General features: G+C 40.6%; 1 protein-coding gene across 1 annotated transcript in view; it reads left to right on the forward strand.

Annotated features, from left to right (window-relative positions):
* Nucleotides 1-25,781, forward strand: part of CEP135 (centrosomal protein 135) — a 69,430-nt gene extending 43,649 nt beyond the window's left edge. The window contains exons 15-26 of the mRNA XM_055138301.1: nucleotides 2,035-2,183; nucleotides 3,190-3,305; nucleotides 3,381-3,535; nucleotides 6,254-6,309; nucleotides 7,208-7,376; nucleotides 10,193-10,303; nucleotides 10,560-10,745; nucleotides 13,126-13,335; nucleotides 14,567-14,769; nucleotides 15,876-15,980; nucleotides 19,152-19,273; nucleotides 23,487-25,781. Of these exons, the coding sequence (XP_054994276.1) occupies nucleotides 2,035-2,183; nucleotides 3,190-3,305; nucleotides 3,381-3,535; nucleotides 6,254-6,309; nucleotides 7,208-7,376; nucleotides 10,193-10,303; nucleotides 10,560-10,745; nucleotides 13,126-13,335; nucleotides 14,567-14,769; nucleotides 15,876-15,980; nucleotides 19,152-19,254 (1,563 nt within the window). The 3' untranslated portion in view covers nucleotides 19,255-19,273; nucleotides 23,487-25,781. The remainder of the gene's footprint in view (nucleotides 1-2,034; nucleotides 2,184-3,189; nucleotides 3,306-3,380; nucleotides 3,536-6,253; nucleotides 6,310-7,207; nucleotides 7,377-10,192; nucleotides 10,304-10,559; nucleotides 10,746-13,125; nucleotides 13,336-14,566; nucleotides 14,770-15,875; nucleotides 15,981-19,151; nucleotides 19,274-23,486) is intronic.
* The last annotated feature ends 242 nt before the right edge of the window (nucleotides 25,782-26,023 follow it).

Raw genomic sequence — 26,023 nt, forward strand, 5'->3', positions numbered from 1 at the left:
CTGTTGTTTCCTATTCCTTTGTATGTGGTAAAAGTTCTAAAGATTTAAATCTTTAAAAATAAAGTTAAAATCTTTAGAAAAAAAGTTAAAAATCTTTAGAACTTTTACCACATTCCTTTGTATGTGGTAAAAGTTCTAAAGATATTTTCTCTTTACCGCTAGTATTTATTGCACAGACCTTTGTATTAAAAGGTCTTGGGTTCTTATCCTTTCTTCTTTATTTTTTCTTTGACTTTTGCTTTTCCTTTTGACCTTTTTATTGTATTCTAACTTTTTAAATTATTCTTTCTTTTCCAAGAGAAGTTTCTAGAAAGAATTGGAAACTATTTGAGTTCTGAGGGTCCCAAATACTTTTCAGCCAGTTTCATTCAATTCTGCTCTTGTGTCCAGCATACGACTCGGTGCCTCTGTGTGTTGACCTTCCAGAAAATTCACAGACTGCTCAATGGTGCTCCTCACTGTCATCCCCTTAGATGAGTGGTTCAGAATGAGATTACTTCTTCCTCCTCAGAGAATTTTTGTTTGTCCAAGTGGAGAAGAAGGTCCTTCTTATGCTTGCTAGGTAGAGGCTAATAGATGCTGCTGGACATCCTTCCATGCGTGAAGCACAGAACAGCTCTCACAAATCTCAGAGTTCCAGGTTCAGAGACTTTGCTTTAGATTGTATCTTTTTTTCTACCCACGTCACTATTCTCTCCACTCTTCAGCTTCCCCTCTTGATTTCTTCCCTGTTCTCTATCCTTATGAGTGTGTATTTTTCTCAACCACTTACTATCATTCTTGCACTGTTTCCAGTGGGAAGAGAGAAAATGTGTGTGGTCAATCTATGGTTCTAAGTACAAGATAATACGTATGACTATTTTTTTTTTTTTGCTCTTGAATTGAAACATTATTTTATCCGTAACTTTTTCTGATATGTAAGATACAGTAGTTCTAAAGGGCTTCCTCCAAGCCCTGTTTTTAAAGAATTTATCCTCCTTGACCTCCCTGTGACACCCCCTTTCCTCACTGTACATTTGTATATGTTTGTTGGCGTGGTTTCGGTGGTGGTAAGACCTCCCAGGTGTGTTCTGCAGCCGAGGGGCCGGGGCCGCTCTGCGTCTCCAGTCTGCTGGGATCCCCTGTGTTTGCGTCTGTGACTCTCTACACTTGCATGCATGAATGTACTTGTTCATTTCTATGAAATTTACTGGTTTAGTTCTAGGAGTTTTTTCCCTTATTTTACCACCTTGAAGACAAGTGAGCAATCACTTTTTCTTCCAAATTTTTTCCTTTTTTTTTTTTTCTTAAATGACTTTTTTCCCTAATGAGTTTTAGAATGAAATCTAAGTCAGACCTGTATTTTTTTTAAGTTGTTGGGGTTGAAATTTCATTGAACTCAAAATTATTTGAAGAAATTTTGATACACATGTAGTATTGTGCTTCCATTCAGAACTGTGGCATGTCTTTGTGATAACTCAGTTTTATGCACTACAGGAAAATGTATAAGTTTTTTGTGTTTGGGTCACAGTGTTTTCTGCTCTTGATTTTTAAATTTATTATGGCTATTTTGTACTTTTTAAAGATTCTCAAAATTTTTGCTATGCTAATAGTTTACTTTCTTATTGCATTACTTTCACACATATATTCATTTTTCTTTTTTGTAGTTTTTATTTCAATGATATTGAGGAAATGATAAATGATAAATGTACCTATTGTGAACCTAAAGCCTAACCTGTACTCATGATTTTACAAAGTTGTGTTTTTTTTTTTTCTTCTTTGCTTTTTGGGTCACACCCAGCGTTGCACAGGGGTTAGTCCGGGCTCATGCACTCAGGAATTAATTCTGGCGGTGCTCAGGGCACCATATGGGATGCTGGGAATCAAACCCGGGTCGGCTATGTGCAAGGCAAATGCCCTACCTGCTGTGCTATCACTTCAGCCTCAAAGTATTTTGAAATATAGCTAATATGTGTTCTTAATTTGCTTCCATAAATAGTGTTTAAGTGAAACAAAACTATATGTTTTTGTTAATTTTTGCAATTTAAATTGTAGCTTGAAAATGAAACATGTGAGTTAAAGGCTAAAATGCTAATGATGAAAGAAACAATGGAGTCGTTAGAGCACAAAGTAAATTTCCAAGCTCATAAACTTAGCTGCATGAATAGTGACTCACATCGGAAAACAGAAATGAATACCCTTAGGTAAGTTTATTGGTTTGGGTTCTGGGTCCACACCCATTCGTTCTCAGGGGCTGTCATCCTGGTCTGTGCTCTGAGGTTTGCTACTGGTGGGGAGGGGGATGGAACCCAGCCCTCCAGTATGTGCACCAACGCTTTGAGCCACCAACTCTGCCCTGTGGGTGAGTGTACTGAAAGTCCTTGGAATGTGTTTTCAGTTTGATAAGATCCAGAACCATAGCTTGTGAACCATGTCTTTGCACAGTCATTCCCAAAACGGACCTTGCGGCAGAATAATCTGGCAATTCTGGGGCTGGAGTGATAGCACAGGGGGTAAGGCGTTTGCCTTGCAGGCGGCCGAACCGGGTTCGAATCCCAGCATCCCATATGGTCCCCTGAGCACCGCCAGGAGTAATTCCTGAGTGCAGAGCCAGGAGTAACCCCTGTGCAGCGCTGGGTGTGACCCAAAAAGTAAAAAAAAAAAAAAAAAAAGAAAAAAAGAAAATAATAATCTGGCGATTCTGAAGAACATGAATTTGGAGTGATCTGGAGAGGTTCCTAACCCCAGAGGTGCTCAGGGTGGCTGGGGGACATTCCGAAGGTCCTTGGCCCTTATGGGAGCAGGCCTGATGGTGGGGTGCCGGCTTATCAATGCAGCTCTCCCCAGGCCTGGCAGTGCTGGGCGTGGGGGAGAGGTGGAGCCGGGAATAGAACTTGGCACTATTCCACCTCTGAACTACTTGCTGGCCCTCTGGAGCGAAAGGAGGTGCATGCTGAGTTCCAACCCTGCAACCACTCAGCGACGTAGGCCCTGGGCAGTCCCAAAGCACTGCTGGGTATGGCCCCAATGGTACCCCTCGTGCCCGAGCAACTGTATCTTTGGGCCCTAGAATGGAGTTGTCCTGCTTGGGTGACTGTCACCAAGAATGATGATACCTACCCCTGAGCACTGCCTATGAGACTACTCCCCTCAAAATGTATTTCTGCCAGAGTAAGAAGTACTGTTTGCTTCTGCCTTCTGATTCCTTAGGATAGTAAATGAGCAACTGCAGCGGTCACTTGATGATTACCAGCACCGACTCTCCATCAAAAGAAGTGAAGTTGAGTCAGCTCACATGCAGATTAAAGCACTGGAAGAAAAAATAAGTAAGTAATTTTTACATATTGTTTTTTTCTATTTCTACGCTGCTTTGTCTAACGCAGATGGCTTCTTATTTATAGGTCAGCTGCATCTTCAGATGACGTCACAGAATGAGGAGGCTCATGTAATGAAAAAGACCATTGGTGCTATTGATAAAGAAAAGGACTATCTTCAGGAGACTGTAGATGAGAAGACAGAAAAGATTGCAAAATTGCAAGAAAATCTAGCTAATAAAGTATGTGTCTCAAATAGAATCTAGAATCTGAACAGAGAGGTTATTTCAAAATGCAGTTCCTTGAAAGCTTTTTCTTTAAAATTAGAAGTAGACAGAGTTGCTCATTACCTCCACTTCTATTTAAGTTAGTGATAGAGATTAATAATTGGTAATAGAGATAGTAATAAATTAGCAAAAAGTACCTGTTGGAAAAAAAGTGGGATTGTTATCATTTGCAGGCGATAATATATAGAGAAAACCCTGAAAATTTTATTAGAAAGCTGTTAGAAATAATGATAGTCACAAAGCAGTGTTTATAAAACCACTTGGTTAAATTATTAGTAGCATTTCTATATATAAACAATAAACAGCAAGAAGAAATTAAGAAAATACTCATTCACAGTTATGTCCAAAAGAATTAAGTTTTTAGGAATAAACTTAGCAAAAGAGGTAAAAGACCTGACTCCTAATAACTTTAAGACAACTTAAATTACTGTTCAAAGACATAGAATGAGGCATTAAGACTTGAAACAGCATTCCATGTTCATGAATAGGGAGAATTTGTGTGGTCAAAATATCAATTTTACCAAAAGCATCATATAGATTTAATGCAATCAAAATTCCAGTGATTTTTTTTAAAGAAATGCAAATGCATAATTAATATGGAATCATAAGATACCTCAAATAGCTGCAGTTCTTAGAAAAAAAAGAAAATGGAAACACCGTGTTCTCTGACCAACTTGCAAATCTATGGCAAGTAAAACTGTAGGGTTGGAATACAAATAGATACATGGAGCAGTGTGTAAACTGAAAACCTGAACATAAATCCTCACATTGATGTATATAATATGTGATAAAGGATCAAGACCTCACTGTGGACAGAATCCTCTCAAACAAGTGATGTTGGATAGCGACACTTATGAGAATGAAACTAGGATACTTACCCATGTGCATAAATTTCAAGTGGATTCATGATGTCATTGTAAAAATTCCAAACCATAATGTACATAAAGTGAAATGTTCATGACATTATGTGACATTGGCACTAGAAATGTTTCTGAAGTCTTGATGCCAACATGAAAGTTAACAGATAAAAATGAACAATTGAGAAGTCTAAGAGATAATGGAGATAAGGCACTTGCCTTGCATACAGCTGTGTAGCCAAGACTTTGGTTCAAATCTTTAGCACCACATATGTCCCCCTGAGCACTATCAGGAGTGATCTTTGCACAGAGCCAGAGCTTGGAATAGTCTTGAGCACCACCAGATTTATCCCAAAAGAAGCACACAAAAAAGTAAACAACTGGGACTCATGAAATTAAGCTTTTGTACAGCAAAAGAAAATATGGACAGAATGAAAAGACAGCCTATGGGTGAAAATATTTGCATATCATACATCTGATAGAGCAATAGTATCCGATTTTATCCAGGTATACATGAAGCTCACAACTTTACAACAGAAAAAAGTCAAGCAATCCAGTCAACAGAGACTGAAGATTTGAATAAACACTGACGAGGATGTGCAGATGGCGAGTAGGTATATGAACAACATGATGATCATCACAGGTTATTAGGGAATGCAGGTTGCTGCAAGGAGATGCCATCTCACAAGGGAGCAAAGCATCAGCAAGTGTGGGAGATGGCGTAGGGATAAAGGTTTATTATTGGGAATATGCATTGGCACAACAATTTTGGAGCATCCTCAAGAAGCTGAAAATAGAGCTATCATATGATCCAGCAATCCCATTTTGGGGTTTCAACCAGAAGAAAATGGGAACATTAAAATAAAAAGTTCTGTCCACTTCGATGTTAACCACAGCGCACTTATAAAAGGTAAAATATGGATGCGCCTGAAATTTTCATCTTAGATGATTGGATAAAGATAATGTATACTTATACAGTGGAATTTTATTCAGCTATTATAAAAGATGAAGTTTTGCCATTTGCCAAGAAGCAGAACTATCTCAGGATTACGTGAAGTAAAATAAGTTAGAGGAAGAGGACAAATATTGGATGGTTTCACCCATGTCAGTAACAGGATATGAAAATGATAAGCAGACAAAACAAAAACCAATGCACAGTGTCAAAAGAACTAAGATTATCTGAAGTGAAAGAGAGGTGGAAGGAAGGGGAAACAAAGTGAGGGGTGTTGTGTTAAAAAAAAAATTGACTTCAAAAGTAACTGAAGGTAAAACCAAAATAACTGGTCTTATTTCTCCACATAAGAGTTCCTAATACTCAGGAACATAGTCCTATTATATTCACATTTTATTTCTTTCAATAATTTGAATCTTTAAAGTTCTACTCTTTGGGGAGCTGAAGAGGTAGTACAGCTGGTAGGGTGCTTGCCTTGATGAGGCTGGCCTAGTTCAATCCGGAACCCCATATGTTCCCACAACCCCCACTGGGAGTGAACCCTGAGCACAGAGCTAGGACTAAGTCCTGAGCACTCTGCGACCGAAAACCAAAAATAAATAAGGAAATAAAATTGTATATTTTAGAACATGTTATCAGATACATTAAATTCATGGAAGTCATTCAAGTTCATAGGGTGGGTAAAAATGTACCAATATGTGAAGTATAATGACGCCATGGAAATTAGCTTACCTGGACCTTAATTTTTATAGTGCAGTTTGCATAATTGGATTTGAAATATATACATGCATTTAATTGTACAGTTTTTAACTAAAGAGTTTTTTACATGAATGGTTTGAAATCATATTTTTTAAATTTCTGTAGGACAAAATTCTTGCCCAGATGACAATAACAATTGGAGAATATGAATCTTCTCTGAAGTAAGTAGTCAGCAAAGTGATTGCCTTTTAAGCAGTTTGCAGTAGATTCAAATATTTTGCAATCTGGCAAGTGGAAATTTTTATATCAGTTTTTCTGATCTTGCCAATAACATTGTCTCAGTCTTTTGTTGAAAATGTATTCTTTCCTTTCTCTCTAACCACGTGTAGTATTATTAGTTATGCTTTATACCTACTTGCCCTTTCCACTGTACTTACCCTGTTTGTGCCCTAATTATCAAAACTTAATATATTCTACATCTAAGCCTACTTAGCACATTTGAAAAATGCTGCATTTTGTAGCACTGCACTGTAGCACTGTCATCCCTTGTTCATCTATTTGTTCGAGTGGGCACCAGTAAAGTCTTCATTGTGAGAATTGTTACTGTTTTTGGCATATCAAGTATGCCAAAAACATACTCGATATAAATATAAGTAGCTTGCCAGGCTCTGCTGTGCGGGCAGGATACTCTCAGTAGCTTGCCGGGCTCTCCGAGAGGGGCGGAGGAATTGACCCTGGTCTGCCACGTGCAAGGCACGTTGCACTGCCCACTGTGCTAAAACTACATTTTGTACTCCAAGAAAATGTTGGTATTTTTTATACCCATTCATACGTGTTTTTTATATAGTAGTGAGGACTTAAGTACTAACTAAATATTTGCCAGTTATCAAGTTTACTCCTAACTCTTGAAAGTTTTACTCTTGGAACATTTTATTGTATAGCTTCATTTGCATAGAAATCGAAAATACTTGCTTGACCTGTATAATCAGTGTCTTAATGGCAGTCATTAAAATTTATTGTCCTCTTAGTATACTTAACTCAGAGGACAGCAATTGTCTTTTAAATAAACCAAATGCAGAAAGCATTCTTAATTTTATTTCCACGTCACTCACATAACAGCCAGCTGAAGGAATCATTAACTGATCGAGAGTGTGAGATCACCAGCCTGCGGTGCCAGCTTGATGCAGCTCACAAAGAACTTGATGATGTCGGAAGATGTAAAGAAGTGTCTTACAAGGAAGCCAGAAGATTACAGGAAGATCTGGCTACAATGGCAAGAGAAAACCAAGTATGAGCACAATGTGTACTTAAGCTTTATGAGTTTTACAGTGTATTCATGATTACTGAGATCTAAAGTACCCAATACACATTTAAAAGTTTGATGGTAGGGCTGGAGCAATAGCACAGCGGGTAGGGCGTTTGCCTTGCATGAGGCCGACCCGGGTTCAATTCCCAGCATCCCATATGGTCTCCCAAGCACCGCCAAGAGTAATTCCTGAGTGAAAAGCCAGGAGTAACCCCTTAGCATCGCCCAGTGTGACCCAAAAAGCAAAAAACATAAAAAGCTTGATGGTAATGTGGTTTAGAGTAGTGCTCTATTTTGGTGGTTCTGCAGGTTAATGGCACACTGGAACCATGTGAACTAACCTAAAACTACCCGAGCCTGACTCTTAGCCCTCAGACATGGTTCTGGTGTCATTGTCAAGGCAATGGGCTGGCCCTCAGCAACTGTTACTGGGAATATTAGAAAGTCATTAGGGTTGTCAAAAGCTCTTCTGGAAATTCATTTAAGAAGGGAAGTTTGAGAGCTTTGGCTGCATAGGACAGTTCTAGTGGATGCAGCATTATCACCTACATTTTTTTGTTGTTGTTGCAAAAAATTCTGAAGTTGGGAGCATGGTATTCTCTGTGGTTGGAATCATTGTCACTTCACTGGGTGAGGACCTCATTGTCACTGCTGGAGCAAATTGCAGTGCTTTACTTTTAGAGACTTATGATTTAATTATTCATACTTTCAGTGGTTTTGAAGAGATACATCTATGAGTATTTAATACTTAAAATGCCTTAATTCTGCATGATACTGGCTAGTATATTAAAGGATTATATCAAAAAGTCTAATGACTTTTCTATATAAAATATTTTATTAAAAGTTAATTGCATGGGCTGGAGTGATAGCACAGTGGGTAGGGTATTTGCCTTGCACGTGGCCAACCCGGGTTTGATTCCCAGCATCCCATTTGATCTCCTGAGCACCACCAGGGGTAATTCCTGAGTGCAGAGCCAGGAATAACCCCTGTGCATCATCACCGGGTGTGACCCAAAAAGCAAAAATTTTTAATTTAAAAAAAAAATTTGGGGGGGGTGGCTGGAGCAATAGCACAGCGGGTAGGGCGTTTGCCTTGCACGGGGCCAACCCGGGTTCGATTCCCAGCATCCCAAAGGTCCCCTGAGCACTGCCAGGAGTAATTCCTGAGTGCATGAGCTAGGAGTCACCCCTGTACATTGCCAGGTGTGACCCAAAAAGCAAAAAAAAAAAATTTTAAGGGCGTTTGCCTTGCATGCGGCCGATCCTGGTTTGATTCCTCCATCTCTCTCGGAGAGCCCAGCAAGCTACCAAGAGTATTCCACCCTCACGGCAGAGCCTGGCAAGCTACCCATGGCGTATTCAATATGCCAACAACCAATAACACAAAGTCTCACAATGGAGACGTTACTGTACCTGCTTGAGCAATTTGATGAATAGCGGGACTACAGTGCAGACAGTGCTAAAAAAAGTTAATTGCAGGTCTGAAGCGATAGTATAGGAGTTAAGAGACTTACTTTGGATGTGGGGCTGGAGCGATAGCACAGCGGTTGGGCGTTCGCCTTTCATGCGGCCGATCCGTGTTCAATTTCTCCTCCCCTCTTGGAGAGCCCGGCAAGCTACCGAGAGTATCAAGCCCGCACGGCAGAGCCTGGCAAGCTACCTGTGTGTATTGGATATGCTAAAAACAGTAACAATAAGTCTCTCAGTGAGAGACGTTACTGGTGCCCGCTCGAACAAATCAATGAGCAACGGGATGACACTGACAGTGACTTTGGATGTGACCGACTCTGTTTCTGTCCCCACCACTTATTCCTCCAGGCACAGCTGTTTATGGATCAAAAACTAAAAATATAACATTGAAAATTTCAGTTCTATTTTGTATAAAGTATATTGCTGATGTATACAATTTTTAAAATGCAACCCCTGGGCATAGCTAGTCTTTGAATGCCAGATCCGTGGTCAGGACTAGTGTGAGAGACCTGTGATGATGCGTGGCTGAGAAGTCCACTCGAGGGACCGGGAGGTAGTACACAGTGATGCGTGCTAGGCATGCCCAGCCAACCCATGTCACTTCCTGGCACTACTTGGTCCCCCAAGCACCGCCAGGCGCAGCCCTGGAGGCTCCCAAGCACCCAAGGGTAGCATTGAGGCCCCTGAGGACCACCATTTAAAGACTAGCCATGCTCAGGAGGTGCATTTTAAAAACTGCATAAGTCAGCAATATACTTCATACAAAATAAAACTGAAATTTTTGATGTTATGCTTTTAGTTTAGTTTTTTTTTTTTTACTTTTTGGGTCACACCCAGCGATGCACAGGGGTTACTCCTGGCTCTGCACACAGGGATTACTCCTGCCATTGCTCAGGGGACCATATGGGATACCGGGAATTAAACTCGGGTCAGCCACGTGCAAGGCAAACGCCTTACACGCTGTGCCTTCACTCCAGCCCCTGTTTTTAGTTTTTGATCCCTAAATAGCTGTACTTGGAGGAGTGAGTGGTGGGGACAGAAACAGTGTGGTGCAGGTTTCCCAGCAGTGCAGCGCCTCTGAGCAGGGTCGCTTCCTCACACCCTGGGGCTTATTCTGCAGCCAGGTTGGCAGGAAATTACTGGTGAGGCCCCCAGTCCTCTGAGTACCATTTCAGAGATCCACAAACACAAGTCAGCATCAGCCAGGGAGGACGTGTGAAACATCCTTTCCTCCTCTTATTCCTCAAAGGGAGCTATGTGAACATAACTGGAATACATTGAGTACTGCATTCATTTTAGATTTGTCTGTATTTGTTTTTCATTTGCAGCAAATCACATTGGAATTGGAAGCAGCAATACAAGAAAAAGAAGAAATGAAGAGTAGAGTTCATAATTACATAACCGAGGTGTCACGATGGGAAAGCTTAATGGCTACTAAGGTGAGGAGCATTGCTTGGGTTGGAGGAAAGGCTGTTCATAAAATTTATCAAAATTCCTATATTACTATCAACTTATGAGAATGGAGGACTTTCTCACTGTCGTTTTATATTTCCCCATCCATATTACTTGGCATAGTACTTGCCCAAACAGCTGATGTTTCTAAATTGAACTAAAAATCTCGATCTGAATATGTTTATGAGTATTTCAGAGACTGACAGTTACTAATGTGGAAACAATTTGATTACCCTAAACCAGGAGAAAGAAAATCAGGATTTGTTAGATAGATTTCAGATGCTTCATAACCGCGCTGAGGACTGGGAGGTGAGAGCCCATCAAGCCAAGGGGGAGAGCAGTTCCGTCCGCCTGGAGCTTCTGTCTATCGACACAGAGAGGAGACACCTTCGAGAAAGGGTGGAGCTGCTGGAGAAAGAGATTCAGGAGGTAACGTGTTCGTTTGCTTAGAGAGACATTATTTCATGGAACAAGCATTCACGGCTAACTCTTTTGAAATGAGTTAAGTATTGATAAAATCAAACTCATAATTGGACGGAAGCGATAGCACAGTGGATAGGGTGTTTGCCTTGCACGCGGTCCACCTGGGTTGATTCCTCTGTCCCTCTCGGAGAGCCCGGCAAGCTATTGAGATTATCCCGCCCTCACGGCAGAGCCTGGCAAGCTCCCTGTGGCATATTCGATATGCCAAAAACAGTAACAACAAGTCTCACAATGGAGATGTTACTGGTGCCCACTCGAGCAAATCAATGAACAGGACGACAGTGCTACTCTCTGGACCATAGAAATTAAATAAGTTTCATAAAAATTCTATTACTTTTTTATTATTACTATGGTAAAATATACATAGTGTCAGATTTGCCATTTCAGTCATTTTGAAGTGTCTAGTTTCTGTATGGGTTGTAGCTTTACATCGTTTCACAGACTCTGCCATCCATCCATTTCAGAACAGACTGAATTACCATGAAATACGATGTTCTGTTTATTCACTCATCTGTCGGTAGACAGCTCCTATCACTGCTTCTTGGGCCCTGGGGCTGACTGGCCGGCCTGTCTGGCCGAGCATCGCTGGACGGTCTCCGGGCCTGCTACACACCACTCAGAGGACCCCAGTACTTTTCTTTTTTTTTTTTTTTTTTTTTTTAAATTTTATTGAATCACCATGTGGAGGGTTACATAGTTCTCAGGATTATGTCGGTTATACAGTTCTCAAACACCCTTCACTTCACCAGTGCCCATCTTCCATCACCAACCCCCCCAGTATACCTGCCGCCCCCTCCCACCTCCCCAGTCCCAACCCTTGCACATGATATGTTTCACTTCGTTTACGCCTTATTTCGATTACATTCCATGTTTCAACATACAACTCACTACCGTTGTTGGGGTTTCCCCCAAAAAAGAAAAGCAGTCCTATTGCCAAGGAGGCATTTGATAGTTCTCCATTGCTAAGAATATAGAGATATTAAGTCCCGCTGTTTGTTACATAGTTTTTCTTTTTCCCCCTTGCCCCGCGCCACCGAGTTCACGCCTGTTTTAGTAATCGCCACGCTGCCTGACAAGGGAAAAAAAAACCGAAAAGGATGGTTATTTCCCGTCATCAGCAGGCGTGGGGCTCTGGCTTAGTTGATAGACTTGTAGAGTATCTGCAAGCAGTCTCTGGAACCGACGGTCTTGCGCTGGTGTCGGCTCCGGCTCGAGATTCCACCAGCGTCCCGCTGTTCCTTGTACATAATTTTTCCCCTTATATCCCATTCCCACGCCACCAGGTCTGTTTGCTTAATGGACATCACACTGTAGTTGATGACACACCGAGTTTCTTCCCGAGAAAGAAGAAAATTTCTTCTCAGCCGGCGTGGGGATATAGCTTAGTTCAGTCTAGTGAGATGGCTACCACTTTGATTGCCTTCAATATTTCAGCAACAGACTTACTATTAGGATCTCCCACAAAAGTCCGCCCCATTAGAAAGGAACCATTACATATTGCTCATACTAAGATGACATTAAGTCGCGCGGCCGCTGCCGCGGCCGCGCGGTTTTGGGTTTCTGTATAAAGTCCAGGGAAAGTACAACCAGAAATAACATCACTATAAACTTTTACCCTTTTATGGTGCTCATAAGATGGAGAAACCTAGAGAGAGGCTCGGCGTCTCCGTTTTGCGCTCAGGAAAACCGCGGCCCCTGCGCTGTGTTCAGGAGGGAGGAGTTGAGAGAGAGACAGGTTAAAAGAATTGGGGGATGCCCGGGTCCCACAGCTTCAGCACGCCGTGGGGTCTCTGGTCCCATGCCGGAATTAGTTCAGTGGGCTGCTTGGGGTCCGAGGGCGCTCCCTCGGGCCCCTCCATCATGCTCCTTCCACAGCCGGGTCCAAAAGGAAGCACACGTGGGGGAGGTGGGTTTAAGTATCTAACTGCGGTGGGCGGGGGTCGCCGCCCCCGCCCCCTGGGGACTCCCGCAAGCGCGCTCACGTCCTGTTTTGGCTGAATCGGCGACTCCGTTTTGCGCTCAGGAGAACCGCGGCCCCTGCGCTGTGTTCAGGAGGGAGGAGTTGAGAGAGAGACAGGTTAAAAGAATTGGGGGATGCCCGGGTCCCACAGCTTCAGCACGCCGTGGGGTCTCTGGTCCCATGCCGGAATTAGTTCAGTGGGCTGCTTGGGGTCCGAGGGCGCTCCCTCGGGCCCCTCCATCATGCTCCTTCCACAGCCGGGTCCAAAAGCCCCAGTACTTTTCAATTTAAAGTTTTGGTCTTTTTTTTTTTTTAATAAAAAGAAATTTTTGGATTACTTTAACTCTGAACTTATTTCTTTTTTAGCATATAAGTGCACATCATGCTTATGAGTCTCAGATCTCATCAATGGCAAAAGCCATAGCTACTTTAGAAGAAGATCTGAGGAATCAAGAAAATGAGAAAGCAACAGTAATGAATGATATGGCGTCTCTTAGGGAACTTTGCATCAAGCTTGACTCAGGCAAAGATCTGATGATCCAGCAAATGAATTCCAAAAACCTCGAGTTGGAGAGGGTGAGAAGTTTAAAGATATTTCCATAAGACATTCTTTATTGAGCCCTAGTTTGATTAACTTTATCATATACTATTTAATACATTAACTGTTCTGTTGAGTAGTTACTATTGATTACAGGATTTTGACAGCCAGATGTAATTACTAGGTTCTTTGCCAGACATGTTTGGGAGTGGATAGTACTAAGGGGAATAGGAGTCTTCTAACGATAGACTAGAAGCATATCTGAGTACATTCTTTTATTGGGGCCGGAGTCATAGTACAGCGAGTAGGGCACTTGCATTGCATGTGGCCAACCCACGTTTGATCCCCAGCATCCCATATGGTCCCCCAAGCCTGCCAGGAATGAGTCCTGAGTGCAGAGCCAGGAGTAACTCCTGAGTACTGCTAACTCTGCCAAACAAGCAAACTAAAAACTCAAGTATATTTTTTTTCTGTTTGAAGGTAAATGCAAACAATTGAGCAGGTCATTGATTCCTAAATGAAAGCGTTTTCCTGATAAAAATATAATGGCATTTATTTTAAATGTACCTAATTTTAAAAAGCCTAGTTAGCTGGAATTTCCCATTCCAAAATTGAGATATTACTTTAAACTTAAAGTGTGTGTTCTTAAACTTAGATATTTCCTGTTGGCACTCATTTCTTAGTTCTTTTGTTTTCAGGCTAGCTGAGAAGCACCCTACTTGGCTTGCTTTGCAGTCTGAGTACACACGTAACGGGTGTGGACTGGCAGGAGCTCCCTGCTGATGGGGGAGCCACATTTTAGGATTTTATGTTGAGGATCTCTTGACAAGGTAGTATAAACATAAAGCAGTTAGAGGGGTTGATAGGTCTGAGAGTCGAACAAGCCCTTACTAAAAACAGCAAAGATTGTTTTGAAAATAAGATTTTTTTTTTATTTTTGAAGAATTGATAAAAATCTTTAACTTGGGGCTAGAGATATAGTACAGCAGGTAAGGGCAAGGCGCTTGCATTGCACATGCCCAACCCGGGTTTGACCCCTGGCATTCCATACGGTCCACCAAGCTGTATCAGGAATAATTCCTGAGTGCAAAGCCAGGAGTTACCCCTGAGCATTGCATGGTGTGACCCAAAAACTTAAAAAAAAAAAAAAAAACTAAAAAACCTCTTTAACTCATACCCAGAATAAAGCAACTGACAGGTTCATAGCTCTGCGGGTAATTTTTTTTAGAGTATAAAATTATACTGAAATAATCTTTGTTTTTCCTCTAGCTTGTGGCAGAATTGGAAACTGTAAAATCAGAAGCAGACCTGTTAAAAAAACAGCTGTCAAATGAGAGACATACAGTTAAAAATCTTGAATCATTGTTGGTTTCAAACAGAGATAAAGAATTTCAGTCTCAATTAAACTCCCACGAGAAGGAGACAGAAATCCAGCTACTTAAAGAGAAGCTAACTCTTTCGGAAAGCAAACTGTAAGTGTCATACATCGGCTTACACAAGGAAGTAGCTGGTGAAAATTGTTTCCCATTTTGTGGGGAGAGAAGGATGGATGAGTTGCAGGTGGTACAGATCTAAAACACTTCTGTGCCTGCTGCTTTGGGGAACTCGGGAGTCAGGGTTTGGAGAAACTGTTTGGGGAGCTCAGTATCTGCAGCAGTACCCATGGAAGGGAAAGATCGAGCACTAGGAAAACCCCGAAATTTGAGGACTGTTAAGAAGAGCTGGTGAAGGGGAGGTTTTGGTGCTGGAGGACTTGGCTGTCACACACTATAGGTTAGGAAAAACTTAGAAATGAGACAGCCTTCAGGAGTGTACGCTCACCTTTCAGGAGTATAGCTCAAGGAAGCGAGGAGAGCCGGAGTAGGACAGTACAAGTGGAGAAATAAATTTTTTTAAAGGAGATAGAAATGATTCTCCTCAGGCTTGCTCTTCAAGCCCATGTTCTCTCTTGAACACGTTGTCTCCCTTGCTTGCATATCTCTGTGGTTTTTTGCTTGCTCTTGCCATTCTGGAGAAGTGGTGCGTGTTCTCTCTCAAATACTGTTCCTCTCTTTCACTCCTCTGACATCTCTAAGTGAGCTCGTCAATAAAAACTACCTTGCTTCACTTAAAAAAAAAAAAAAGAGATTCTCTTCAGAGGTAGGGGGCAAGAAGAGCCAATGGAGACGCTTCTCATCTTGGTGTTTCAGTTCTTGTCTTGTGCCCATGTTGTCTCCAGCATTGCCACGCTGCCTAACACACAGTAGGAACTCAGTAAGTGCTGAAAGAGGTGAGTGAAAAAGAAAACCTCTGATAGCGATAAACTCCAGAAGCTTAGTGTGGCATTTTTCCCACAGAGGGTCACCAAGACCCACAGGTGAAAATGGCGCTGATTGAGAGCCATGGCAGGGAGACTGCGGGCCGGCTGGTAGGGTGGGGCCGCAGGAAGGAAACAAGGCTGGAAGGGGTCCATGGTGGGGAAGAGGATGAGGGAAAGTGGTTTTGAAATTTTCATTCTTACCTCCATTATGTTTATTTTTAAAAGCAGAAGCCTGTAGCACTGGACTCTGGAACATTTGTTATTTTATGTGTTTTTCAGGAGTAGTCAGAGCCGAGAGAACACCATGCTTCGGGCTAAAGTGTCACAGTTGCAGTCAGACCATGATGTTATGAAGAGGCAGATTACAACTGAAAAATTTGAACGGTAAGAAACCACTTTTAAGTTTTGTCGGAATAAATAATATAAGGTAAATTTGCTCCGTGCCGAAGGGGGCAGGTTGGGATTGAGAGGGAAAACGGGGATGCCGGTGGAGGGAAGGTCACACTGGTGCTGGTGGAGCACTAAATGCTGGAAACAGCTGTGTAATGAACAGCTTTGGAACTTACAGTGTTTTTAATCAAAATAGTTTAAAAAAGTAAATGTCCATCTCAAAAGAAAACAATTTTAATATTAGACTTTTTATTGCTTCCCTAGCCTATTTAAAAAATAATATGGTTCATGCATATGCTGTATGCTGCCTGAGCCCATGTGCTGCTTGTACCAGTGTGGCCGAGCAAATGTGCCTCAGCACATGTGTGCCCACATCTCCCCTCTGGGGATGAGTGTTTTCATGCCTCCATAGCTGATGCTGGGGTGTGTCCAGGGGCTCTCTCCATCTTTGGAGAAGCCCGTGTTTTCTCGAGTGTGTTGCTCTCTCTTTCACTCTCTCTCCCTCCTTCCCCTTCCAAAAAACCTCCAAATAAAATCTGTTTTTACTTAGAAAATTTAATAAATAATAAAAATATGGTATGTCTTAAAAATAACAAAAAATAATTTTAGCATTATTTTGTGGTGACTTTTTCCCCCAAAATAAAGAGATACTGCGATAGTTGATATTCCAGCAGTAAAGTAACAAGTCCTTATTGGATAAATATTTTCCTGCAACAGAATCGGGTCATTGTCATTGGTGGTGGAAAATGTACACTGATGGAGGGATGGGTGTTTGATCATTTTATGACTGAAACTTAGTCATGAAGGCTTTATAACTACATCTCATGATGATTCAATTGAAAAAAAAATTGGGTCATTTTTCAGAGTCTATAGTTAGGGAATCAACAAACTTATAAGGATTTTCCAAGATGTCCCAGTAGGAAACTCCAAATACAAATCATCATAAAAGTGATCATCATAGGTGCGATTAACAGATACTTTCCAGATTCCCTGTTTGTTTGTTTGTTCATTTGGTTTTGGTTTTTAGTTTTTGGGCCACACCTAGCAATGCTCAGGGGTTACTCCTGGCTCTGCTCTCAGGAATTACTCCTGGCCGTGCTCAGGGGACCATATGCAATGCCAGGGATCAAACCTGGCTTGGCAAGGCAAGTACCCTACCTGCTATGCTTTCGCTCCAGCCCCAGATTCTCTGTATTTCTAATTAACTTTACCAGTAGTTTGCTATTACATATATTACAGAACACCCAAGTCAAACCAATAGTATATAGCAGAGCCAAGTGTAAAAACCCAGATAGATCTCGAAGTTTAAAGTCTTTGCTCTTGACCCCTGTCAGATATTCCCTACAGTTTGATTGTTTTTATGTGGACATACATTTTGATTCATTTGCTCTATTATAGGAAAATTTTTATCCCCAAGCATTATATACAGCAATAAGAGCTTCTTTAATAATACGGAAATTTACTTTGCAAATCTATTGTCAAGTTACTATCCTTCCATTACTCTTTCCTAGTATATGATTACTGTCAACTCCCGAGGTTCTGTTCTCTAGCAGTGAGTAGTTAGACTGTTGTCAGTTTTTAAGTTCTCTAATTCTTAACTGTTTTTATCAGTACTTTTAAGTGATGTGCTGTTTGGAATTCTGAGAACTAAGTCATGAAAGCAGTGATGTTAGTTTCTTAGAATGAGCAGACCTGGTTTCCAAATGTGCTAAATTGTACGTGTATAATGTTTTTCTTTTCTTCTTCCTTTTTTTAATTTTTTTTTTTTTCATTTTTTTGGGGCCACACCTGGCGGTGCTCAGGGGCTGCTACTGGCGGTGTATGGGGGACAGTTCATTGCTGGGGACCGAATCACGGTCGGCCGTATCCAAGGCAAGCGCCTTAACCCCTCTTCCCGTTATTCTCTCCGGCCCCTGATTTTTCTATTTCTTAATGGTAATTCAGGTTCTCTTCATGCGCCCTAACTTAGCCTCTTGGTAGCCTGGGACAGTGTCTCGTAAGTGGGTGCTACTTCTCTGTGGGTTGCTGGCACCGTGGCGGGCAGCATCAATAGCAGCGTGTGCAGTGGGGCCACTTTCTGTTTGTTGGCTTGCAGGAGGTAGATTTCCAGAGTGGGTGGGCACTAGTCTTGGGGTTATTTTTCTGAAAATGGGGGACCAAAGACTAAATAAGTTGGGAATCTCTGGCCTAGCATTATAAACCCCTCACATTCTTTCCCTTTTTTTGATTTTGGACCACACACAGGGACACTTGGGGGTCACGCCTTGGTGGCTTAGGGGACCAAGCCCTGCTAGGGATCGAATCAGGGCCTTCTGCACACAAAGCACATGATCCAGTCCAGAGAGCTCTCTCCTGGCCCCTTCCCTTGCCCTTGCTCCCGGACTAGCTGACTGCTGTCACTGCACCTGAGCATCAGCTAAGTCGTGTGTTTTTAAAGGGGCAGTATCACTCCCACCAGAAAGAAGGAAGAAGGTAGATTGATACACTAGAGAAGGTGGAAAGGAAAGCGAAAGGAGTACATCAGTCAGCTTTGAAAATATGTACTCAGTGAAGTGACAAACAGACAAGGTCCCAGAGCTTTGAACAATCGTTTTTGCTTTGTTTGTTCTAAGAAAAAAAAGGTTGGGTGGGGGGCAACACTGGCATAGCTAGGTGTATGATCAAACCCAGGGCCTTGCCACATACAACGTATATGCCCTGCCTACCACTGAAATACTACCGGTCATAGCCTTAGCTCTGAGAAGTCTTTTTTTTTCTTTTGGTGGGGTGCACACTGTCTGCTCAGGGGTTACTTCCGGGTCTGCACTCAGGAAGAATTACTCCTAGCGGTGCTTGGGGGACCATATGGGATGCTGTGGATTGAATGCCACATCAGCTATGGGCAAGGCAAACGCCCTGCTTGCTGTACTATCGCCCTGGCCCCACTGAGCAGTCTTATAGGCTGTGTTCTCTTAGTAGAAATCTGTTATCCACTAATTTAAAATTTCTACAAGAACCTAGTATTTAACCTGAGTTAAATCCACTTTTAAGAAACACTAAGTAGAAATCACCAATCAGTAATGACACCTAATATTTGTATTATTTTTTCTTATCAATGTTGATTAACTGCGTTTTGTTTTCTTTACGGCTCTTTTATATATTGACATGTGTGATCTTGACTGACAGAGAGCGGGCAATTCAAGAGATGCGTCAACTTGGTCTTTCAACACCATCCCTTAGTTCCACTCTGAAGTCACCTTTGCAATCTCCTGAGCATGTAAAAATATGAATGAATAATTATCAGAAAGGTATGTATATAAAATCGGAGAGATAAAATTAATCTCTAGTTATAAGAATTCAAAAAAATAGCTTTCTGTGTGGGGAGAGGAATAATTGCTTAGGAAAGCATTAGGAAAACTTCCTGGCATCATGAACTAGTTAGCATTTTTGTGGAAATGGTTATGTGTGTGTAGACAATTGTGAAAGCTCTCTCAACATTCATTTATGCATTTTATTGTACATAGATTATACTGCCATTAAAATCAGAGAAGACAGTCATATAGAAAATATATACAACACGATGGGGCCGGAGCGATAGCACAGTGGGTTTGCCTTGCACGCGGCCGACCCGGGTTCGATCCCCGGCATCTCATATGGTCCCCCAAGCACTGCCAGGAGTAATTTCTGAGTGCAAAGCCAGGAGTAACCCCTGAGCATCGCTGGGTGTGACCCAAAAAACAAAAACAAAAAAAAAAAAGAAAAAAAGAAAATATATACAACACGGAGAGATAACATAGGGTACTATTTGCTGAAGTGCCAAGTTCAAGATACAAGTAATAGATGATGAAAAGATGGTTAAGGGCCTAGAAATATGAATGCATGGAATACAGTATACTCGATAGTATAGGAATAGCAAGTAGCTGAGGAGTAGTGGCGGAGAACATTGTAGAACACAGAGTGGCCACAGGAAGGACTTCGAATGCTGCTGTGGATTGGAGGGTCTGCTCTGTATGAGATGTCGGGAGGCCCTTCTCCACAGGAAGAGTACAGAGAGGGTGAAGATGCAGAAACACTTCCCGTTGCTTAACTTTATGTGCTTTGAGCATCGTTGGAGAGCACAGAGAGCCGGGGAGACCAGTTAGTGGTATAAAGTGAACAGTGCAGTCAGCTCAGGGCCAGTATAATAATACTGAAATCTGGGATAGATTTTAAAGTAGGTTATACTATACATACTGAATAGTGCCACATCTTAGATACACAGAACAATGGATTTGCACCAACTCACCATACTCTGTGACCTGCATCCAGATCAGTGGGCTCCCTTCGGGTTTTAGTTTTAATTTTTTTTTTTTTTTTTTTAGAAATAATGACATTTATTTAAAAGTAGGAGACAGATTCCCCAGCCAGGGAGGAAGTTAATAGTGGATAAAGTTCTCTCTTTAGGTTTTTAAAAGTAACTGCCTTTTACTATTAAAAACTTGGCTCATTGTAGACATTTTGTAACACTTCTCAGCGGTACAATGAGATTCATTCCTACTGCTTGGTGTGTTGTAGGTTGCTCAGTGAATGTGTGTGTCTGTTACGTGAACTCAAAATCATACCAGCTAAGCCACATGAATGCCAGCTTGGAATTTTCAGTCTGGCCCGTTACAAATAGAGCTGTGGTGAGCACTACCATCCACAGATGTTGTTGAACACATGTGCCAGTCTCCCATCAGGAATACTGTCACAGGAGTGAAATTGTCAAGTCACCGGGCAGATGCAGATTAGTTGCTAGACATGCAGTTTGTTCAAACTCGAGCAGATGTTGCAAAAATGAGTTTTCCAAAGCAATTGTCAGGACATACTCCATATGCGTCTCCAACGGGGGGAGGGTGGAAGGGAGAGAGTTCTGACTCGGTGGAGGTGAGAATGAGTGGGAAGGAAGCACGAGTTAGCCCAGCCTTGGAAAGATAGCTGACCGGAAAATGCAGGCTGGACCAGAGTTGTTAAGATGGACTTTTGAAAAAATTGCATCTCTGCCTCTCAGTGAAAGTATATGGAGAGATGATGCATTTCCATTTCCGCTGGGACCCTGTTCGGGAGCTCAGTGCTGTTCTTTAACATGCCAGTGCCGCCCAGCTTTATTAGCGGTCACGGGGCTTCAGCTTAAAATTAATTCCTGATTGCCCCACTTTTGTTTGTTTGTTTGTCTGTTTGATTGAAATTTTATTTTCCTCTTTCACTTAGAGGACCTCTTCTCAGTGCTGGCTGCAATCATGGTATCTTTACAACTTTGAAGCTTCTGCATTAATTTGAATGTGATTAGGTGGGGGGGACTCAGCGTTTCATTATAAAGATTTATGAGAGTTGTGGCACATTTCCTCCTGCTTGACTTAGAGCTGCATTTTAACATCAAGGATTAGAAGATTAGGGTGTGGGGGTGCCATCTACCCCGATGCCTAGTTTATAAGTTAAACTTCATTGAAACGTAGCCTTACCTGATTGTTCACATATTCCCCATGACTGCTTTTCTGCAGTGGTAAAATTGAATGGTTCTGACACAAACTGCTGTCCTTGAATCTGAAATATTTGCTGTCTGGTCTTTCATGCCAAACTCTGGAAAACTCACCTGTACACCATGAGAAAATAAGAGATGGAAAAAGCAAATACTTGATTCGTTTACTAAAAGTAGGCCTGATCTTGTTGACCCTCAAGAGGATCTGGGGGTTCTCAGGGATCCCCGGACTGTACTTCAAGAACCATAATATAGAACTTAGTGGGTTCCAACAGGAATTAAGGCCTTGATATTTAGAAAATCTTTTTTAATTGTATAAAATAAGCATAACATGGCATCTTAATAATTTTTCCTAGTGTGTGACTTGGTTGCATTGAGTCACGATGTTGTGCAGCCATCACCACTATTTCCAAAACTTCCCACACCGCCTTCCAAAGAAACTGTACCAAGAAGCGATAGCTTCATTCCTGTGCCCGCCTCACCCAGTCAGTCCTGGAGACTGACTTGCTTCCTGCGCATGAAATTGCTTATTCTAGATCTTTATATCATTGGAGTCCTACATATTTGTTCTTTTGTATCTAATTTTATTACAATGATGTCTTCAGGGTTTGTACATGTTTAAAATATATCATTACTTTTACCTTTTAATGCCTGAGTAATACTTAATAGTAGGCATATGTATCCTGTTTTGTCTATTTATTATTGATGAGCATTTTGTGTTACTTCTGCCTTTTCAGGTGTAGTGAAAATTTTGCTGTGGCCATCAATTAGCAAATCAGTCACTTTTCATTTAATTATTTTTTAAATTTTTGGGCCACACTTGGCAATGCTCAGGGGTAATTCCTGACTCTGCACTCAGGAATCATTCCTGCTGGTGCTTTAGGGGACCATATGGGATGCTGGGGATCGAACCTGGAGTGGCAAAGCAAGTGCCCCACCCACTGTACTATTTCTCTAACCCCTCACTTTTAATTTTAGAATTCAGAGAAAGTAGCAGTTTGAATTTTAGTATACTTTCCATTTATATTTAATTTTTCATAAGCAGACACAACATAGATACTCATGTATTATTGTGAAATGTTCATAATCAGATTTTTTTCCAGGTTTTATTTTTGTTTCATTTGTGTTTCATTTCCCCGGCCCCCTCCCCCAGCCCCACCGCCCTTCTTAATGTTGGTGGAAGCACTTAATTCTTATAAAGAGTATTTTCAGGAATGCCATTTTAAAAATAGAGATCTGGTAGTTCATCACACAGATGACCTATTTAATTACTCTGTGGTGAGACATGTACTTTTTTGGGTTTTGTTTGTTTGAGGCAGTACTCAGTGATGCACAGGGGCTGTTCCCATGGTTGTGCCCAGGGGTCATTCCTGACCGTCCTCGGGCAGCTATCAGATGTAGGCAGTAGCCCCTGCCTCCTGCACGCAGGACAGTGCGCTCGGCCTGTTGAGCTGTCCCTCCTGACCTTGTTGCTTTTTTTTTTTATATCAGTGTTGGGCCTCTCTGATAATTTCTTCTTAACTATGCTTTTGTAGAAAAAAGATAATATACTTTCTTTCTTGGGGCAGGAAGGGGGGGATATATTTCATATATATGTGTACATACATATAATTTCTTACTGTTTCCATTCTGGTATATTTTATATTTAATGTATGCATTCTAATTGATTAGAGAGCACATAAAGTCAAGGTATTTGGTTATGGCATTTGTGTATAATTTTATTAAATATTATCATCCCTTTTGAATTACTTTGATCAGCATACCATATTCCATTCTTTTCACTGTGTAGGAGTCATTTAGTTCCATGTGCTTTGATGTCCTTTGATGATAGTTTGAGGAGAATATCTTCTTCTTAAAGAGTAGATCAGTACTTTAATAGATATTGAAAGAATTTAATTGTGAGTAAAGGTTCTGTCAGAAGTTACAAATTTAGTTTAGCACACTGAATTTCAGGTTTTTTGTGAATGTCTGAGTAATTTTATTGCTTTTTTTTTCTTAATCTTTCTTCCCCCTCCCTTTTTCAGAATGGATGACTTTTAATGAGTTGGTCTTATGGATTTTTAAAAGGACAGAGCAGTAATGAAATATTTCAAGTACTTGTTACTGAAAATCATGAGCATTGACACAAATTCTACCTCTGTCAACTTTTATTTAAATCAATGATTATTTATGTAAAAAAATTTTAAAGAGCTTTGCCTATGTGTGTATATTTCCATATATATGACAAAGTATGTATTAACAGTGCTAACTGATATTGTATCTATATTTTTATTATTCCTGATTTAAATTCCTCCTAAAAGTGTGTATACTGTGAATTAATAGAATGTTTTGTTTACATTATGATTTAGATATTTTTTTATTGAGCCATGATATATGTATGTAAATATTTACTTACAGCATATGTTTTGAAGTGTTTTTAGTTTGATTTAATCCCTCTCTGTAACCTATATCCTTAATGCATTCATAAAGGACTATGAATTTCAATTCTGTCTTTAAGGGGAATATATTCAGCTCTGCTCTTACAACGGCAAATATCTTAATAATGATTACCATATATAATTTATTGTTACCAATGAGAAGAACTCTGATGTAAAGGTTTACATATCATATGCACAATTACATTATTTGGCTGGCACATGAACTCTTCACATAATGCAAATTGTATCAAAGTCAAACTTAAATGTAACAAAAAGATGGAATAATTTTCAAAAAAATACCTCAAATTTTGGAGTATGAACTTATATGGAATAGAATGAAACATTGTATTAAAATGCTAGTACACCTTCAACATCAGTTTTGCTTTTAAACCAGTGTACCAGCCTTTCAGATTAGTACTAATTGTTGAACTGGGGCATATTAAATAGAAAACAGCTTTTTATGCTGAATTTCCAGTTGTCCTTTTAAAATATAGTAACACTGTTGTCCCGTTGTTCATCAATTTACTCAAGTGGGCACCAGTAACATCTCCATTGTGAGATTTGTTACTGTATATGTACAATAAAAGGACATACGAAATAGAATGCCAGCTGCAAAAAACTGAACCACACACATTTGGCAAAAAAGCTATTATTAATAGATTTCATTATTATTGTAAAAATACTTAAAACCTAACATAAGCAAGTGGAAGACCAACTATTTTAATACGTGGAATTAAAGCGTGGAATACATCTCGCTTCCTCCTTTGGTTTAATAAAGTGACATGTGCATGTACCCGGAAATGGGTCCTGCTCTTTTCTAAAGTTGATCTGCCATGTATGTTTAGGTTATATTCTGTGAATTAATGTATTACTTGGATGTGATGTGACTTACTTTACCACCATCTTTGTGATGCTATATATTCTGTCTCCTTTGTGTGAACAAACACCTGTATTATACCTTAACTACAAGAGAAATGGGACTGCTTGCAATTCATATGGAAAAAATTTTAATAAATATATGTAAATAAAATTTTAATATTTGTCCCACATTTACCCCCAAAGTAACAGCAAGGTATATTTTGATACTTGTGTGTTTTCCTATAATTAAAAAGTGTGTATCTCCCCATAATTATTTCAGTAACCATGATAATATAATTTTTGAATTCATTTTATTTTAAAATATTGAATGTTCTGATCTTTCAGAGATGTTCTTAATTTGTCTTAAATAATTTGAAATTATGGATCTTGACATAGATTTTCTAATAAACTTTACAATTTATTTTCTTTCTTACAATTAGTTTTTTTTTAAAAGGATATGAGTAGTCTCAGTACTATTAAGTAACATTTGCTCAAATCAAGATTTCTGTGGAGAGGCATGGGTAAAATTCTGAACACGAGTACCTTTAATTTTAAAGACTTTGTGGTTTTTTTACATGTTCGTCATTTGTTTATCATTTTTGAAGAAATGTCTATTTGGACTTTTAATCTTTTTTTTTTTTTTAATCACAGTGAGATACATAGTTACAAAGTTGTTCATGATTGGGTTCCAGTCATACACTGTTCCTATACTCGTCCATTCCCCATTGTACATTTCCCATCACCATTGTCTTCATCCCAATCTGCCTCTACAGCAGGCACTTTTCTTCTCTGTCTGTCTGTCTGTCTCTCTCTCTCTCTCTCTCTCTCTCATCCCTGCCCCCCCCCCGCCCTTTTGGTACTGAAGGTCATCATGTATATCCTTTCACCTACTCAGCACTCAGTTATTGTCCAGAATGATCATTTTCGACAGTTTGTCATCGTGGTTCCTTCTCTGTCCTAACTGCCCTTTCCACCCCACTTGTGGCAAGTTTCCAATTGTGGGCCAGTTCTCCAGGCCCTCGTTTCTATTGTCCTTGGGTAATAGTCTCCTACTGTGTTTTTTATATCCCACAAATGACTGCTAGCATTCTGTGTCTGTTCCTCTCCTTCTGATCCATTTAACTCAGCATGATACTCTCCGTGTCCATTTCATTTATAAGCAAATTTCATGACTTCATTTTTCCTAGTGATTGCATGGTATTCCATTATGTAGATGTACCATAGTTTCTTTATCCAGTCATCTGTTCTCGGGCACTTGGGTTGATTCCAAATAAGAAGCTTCTGCT

The sequence above is a fragment of the Sorex araneus genome, chromosome 5, assembly GCF_027595985.1.
Source record: "Sorex araneus isolate mSorAra2 chromosome 5, mSorAra2.pri, whole genome shotgun sequence".
Classification (NCBI taxonomy): domain Eukaryota; kingdom Metazoa; phylum Chordata; class Mammalia; order Eulipotyphla; family Soricidae; genus Sorex; species Sorex araneus.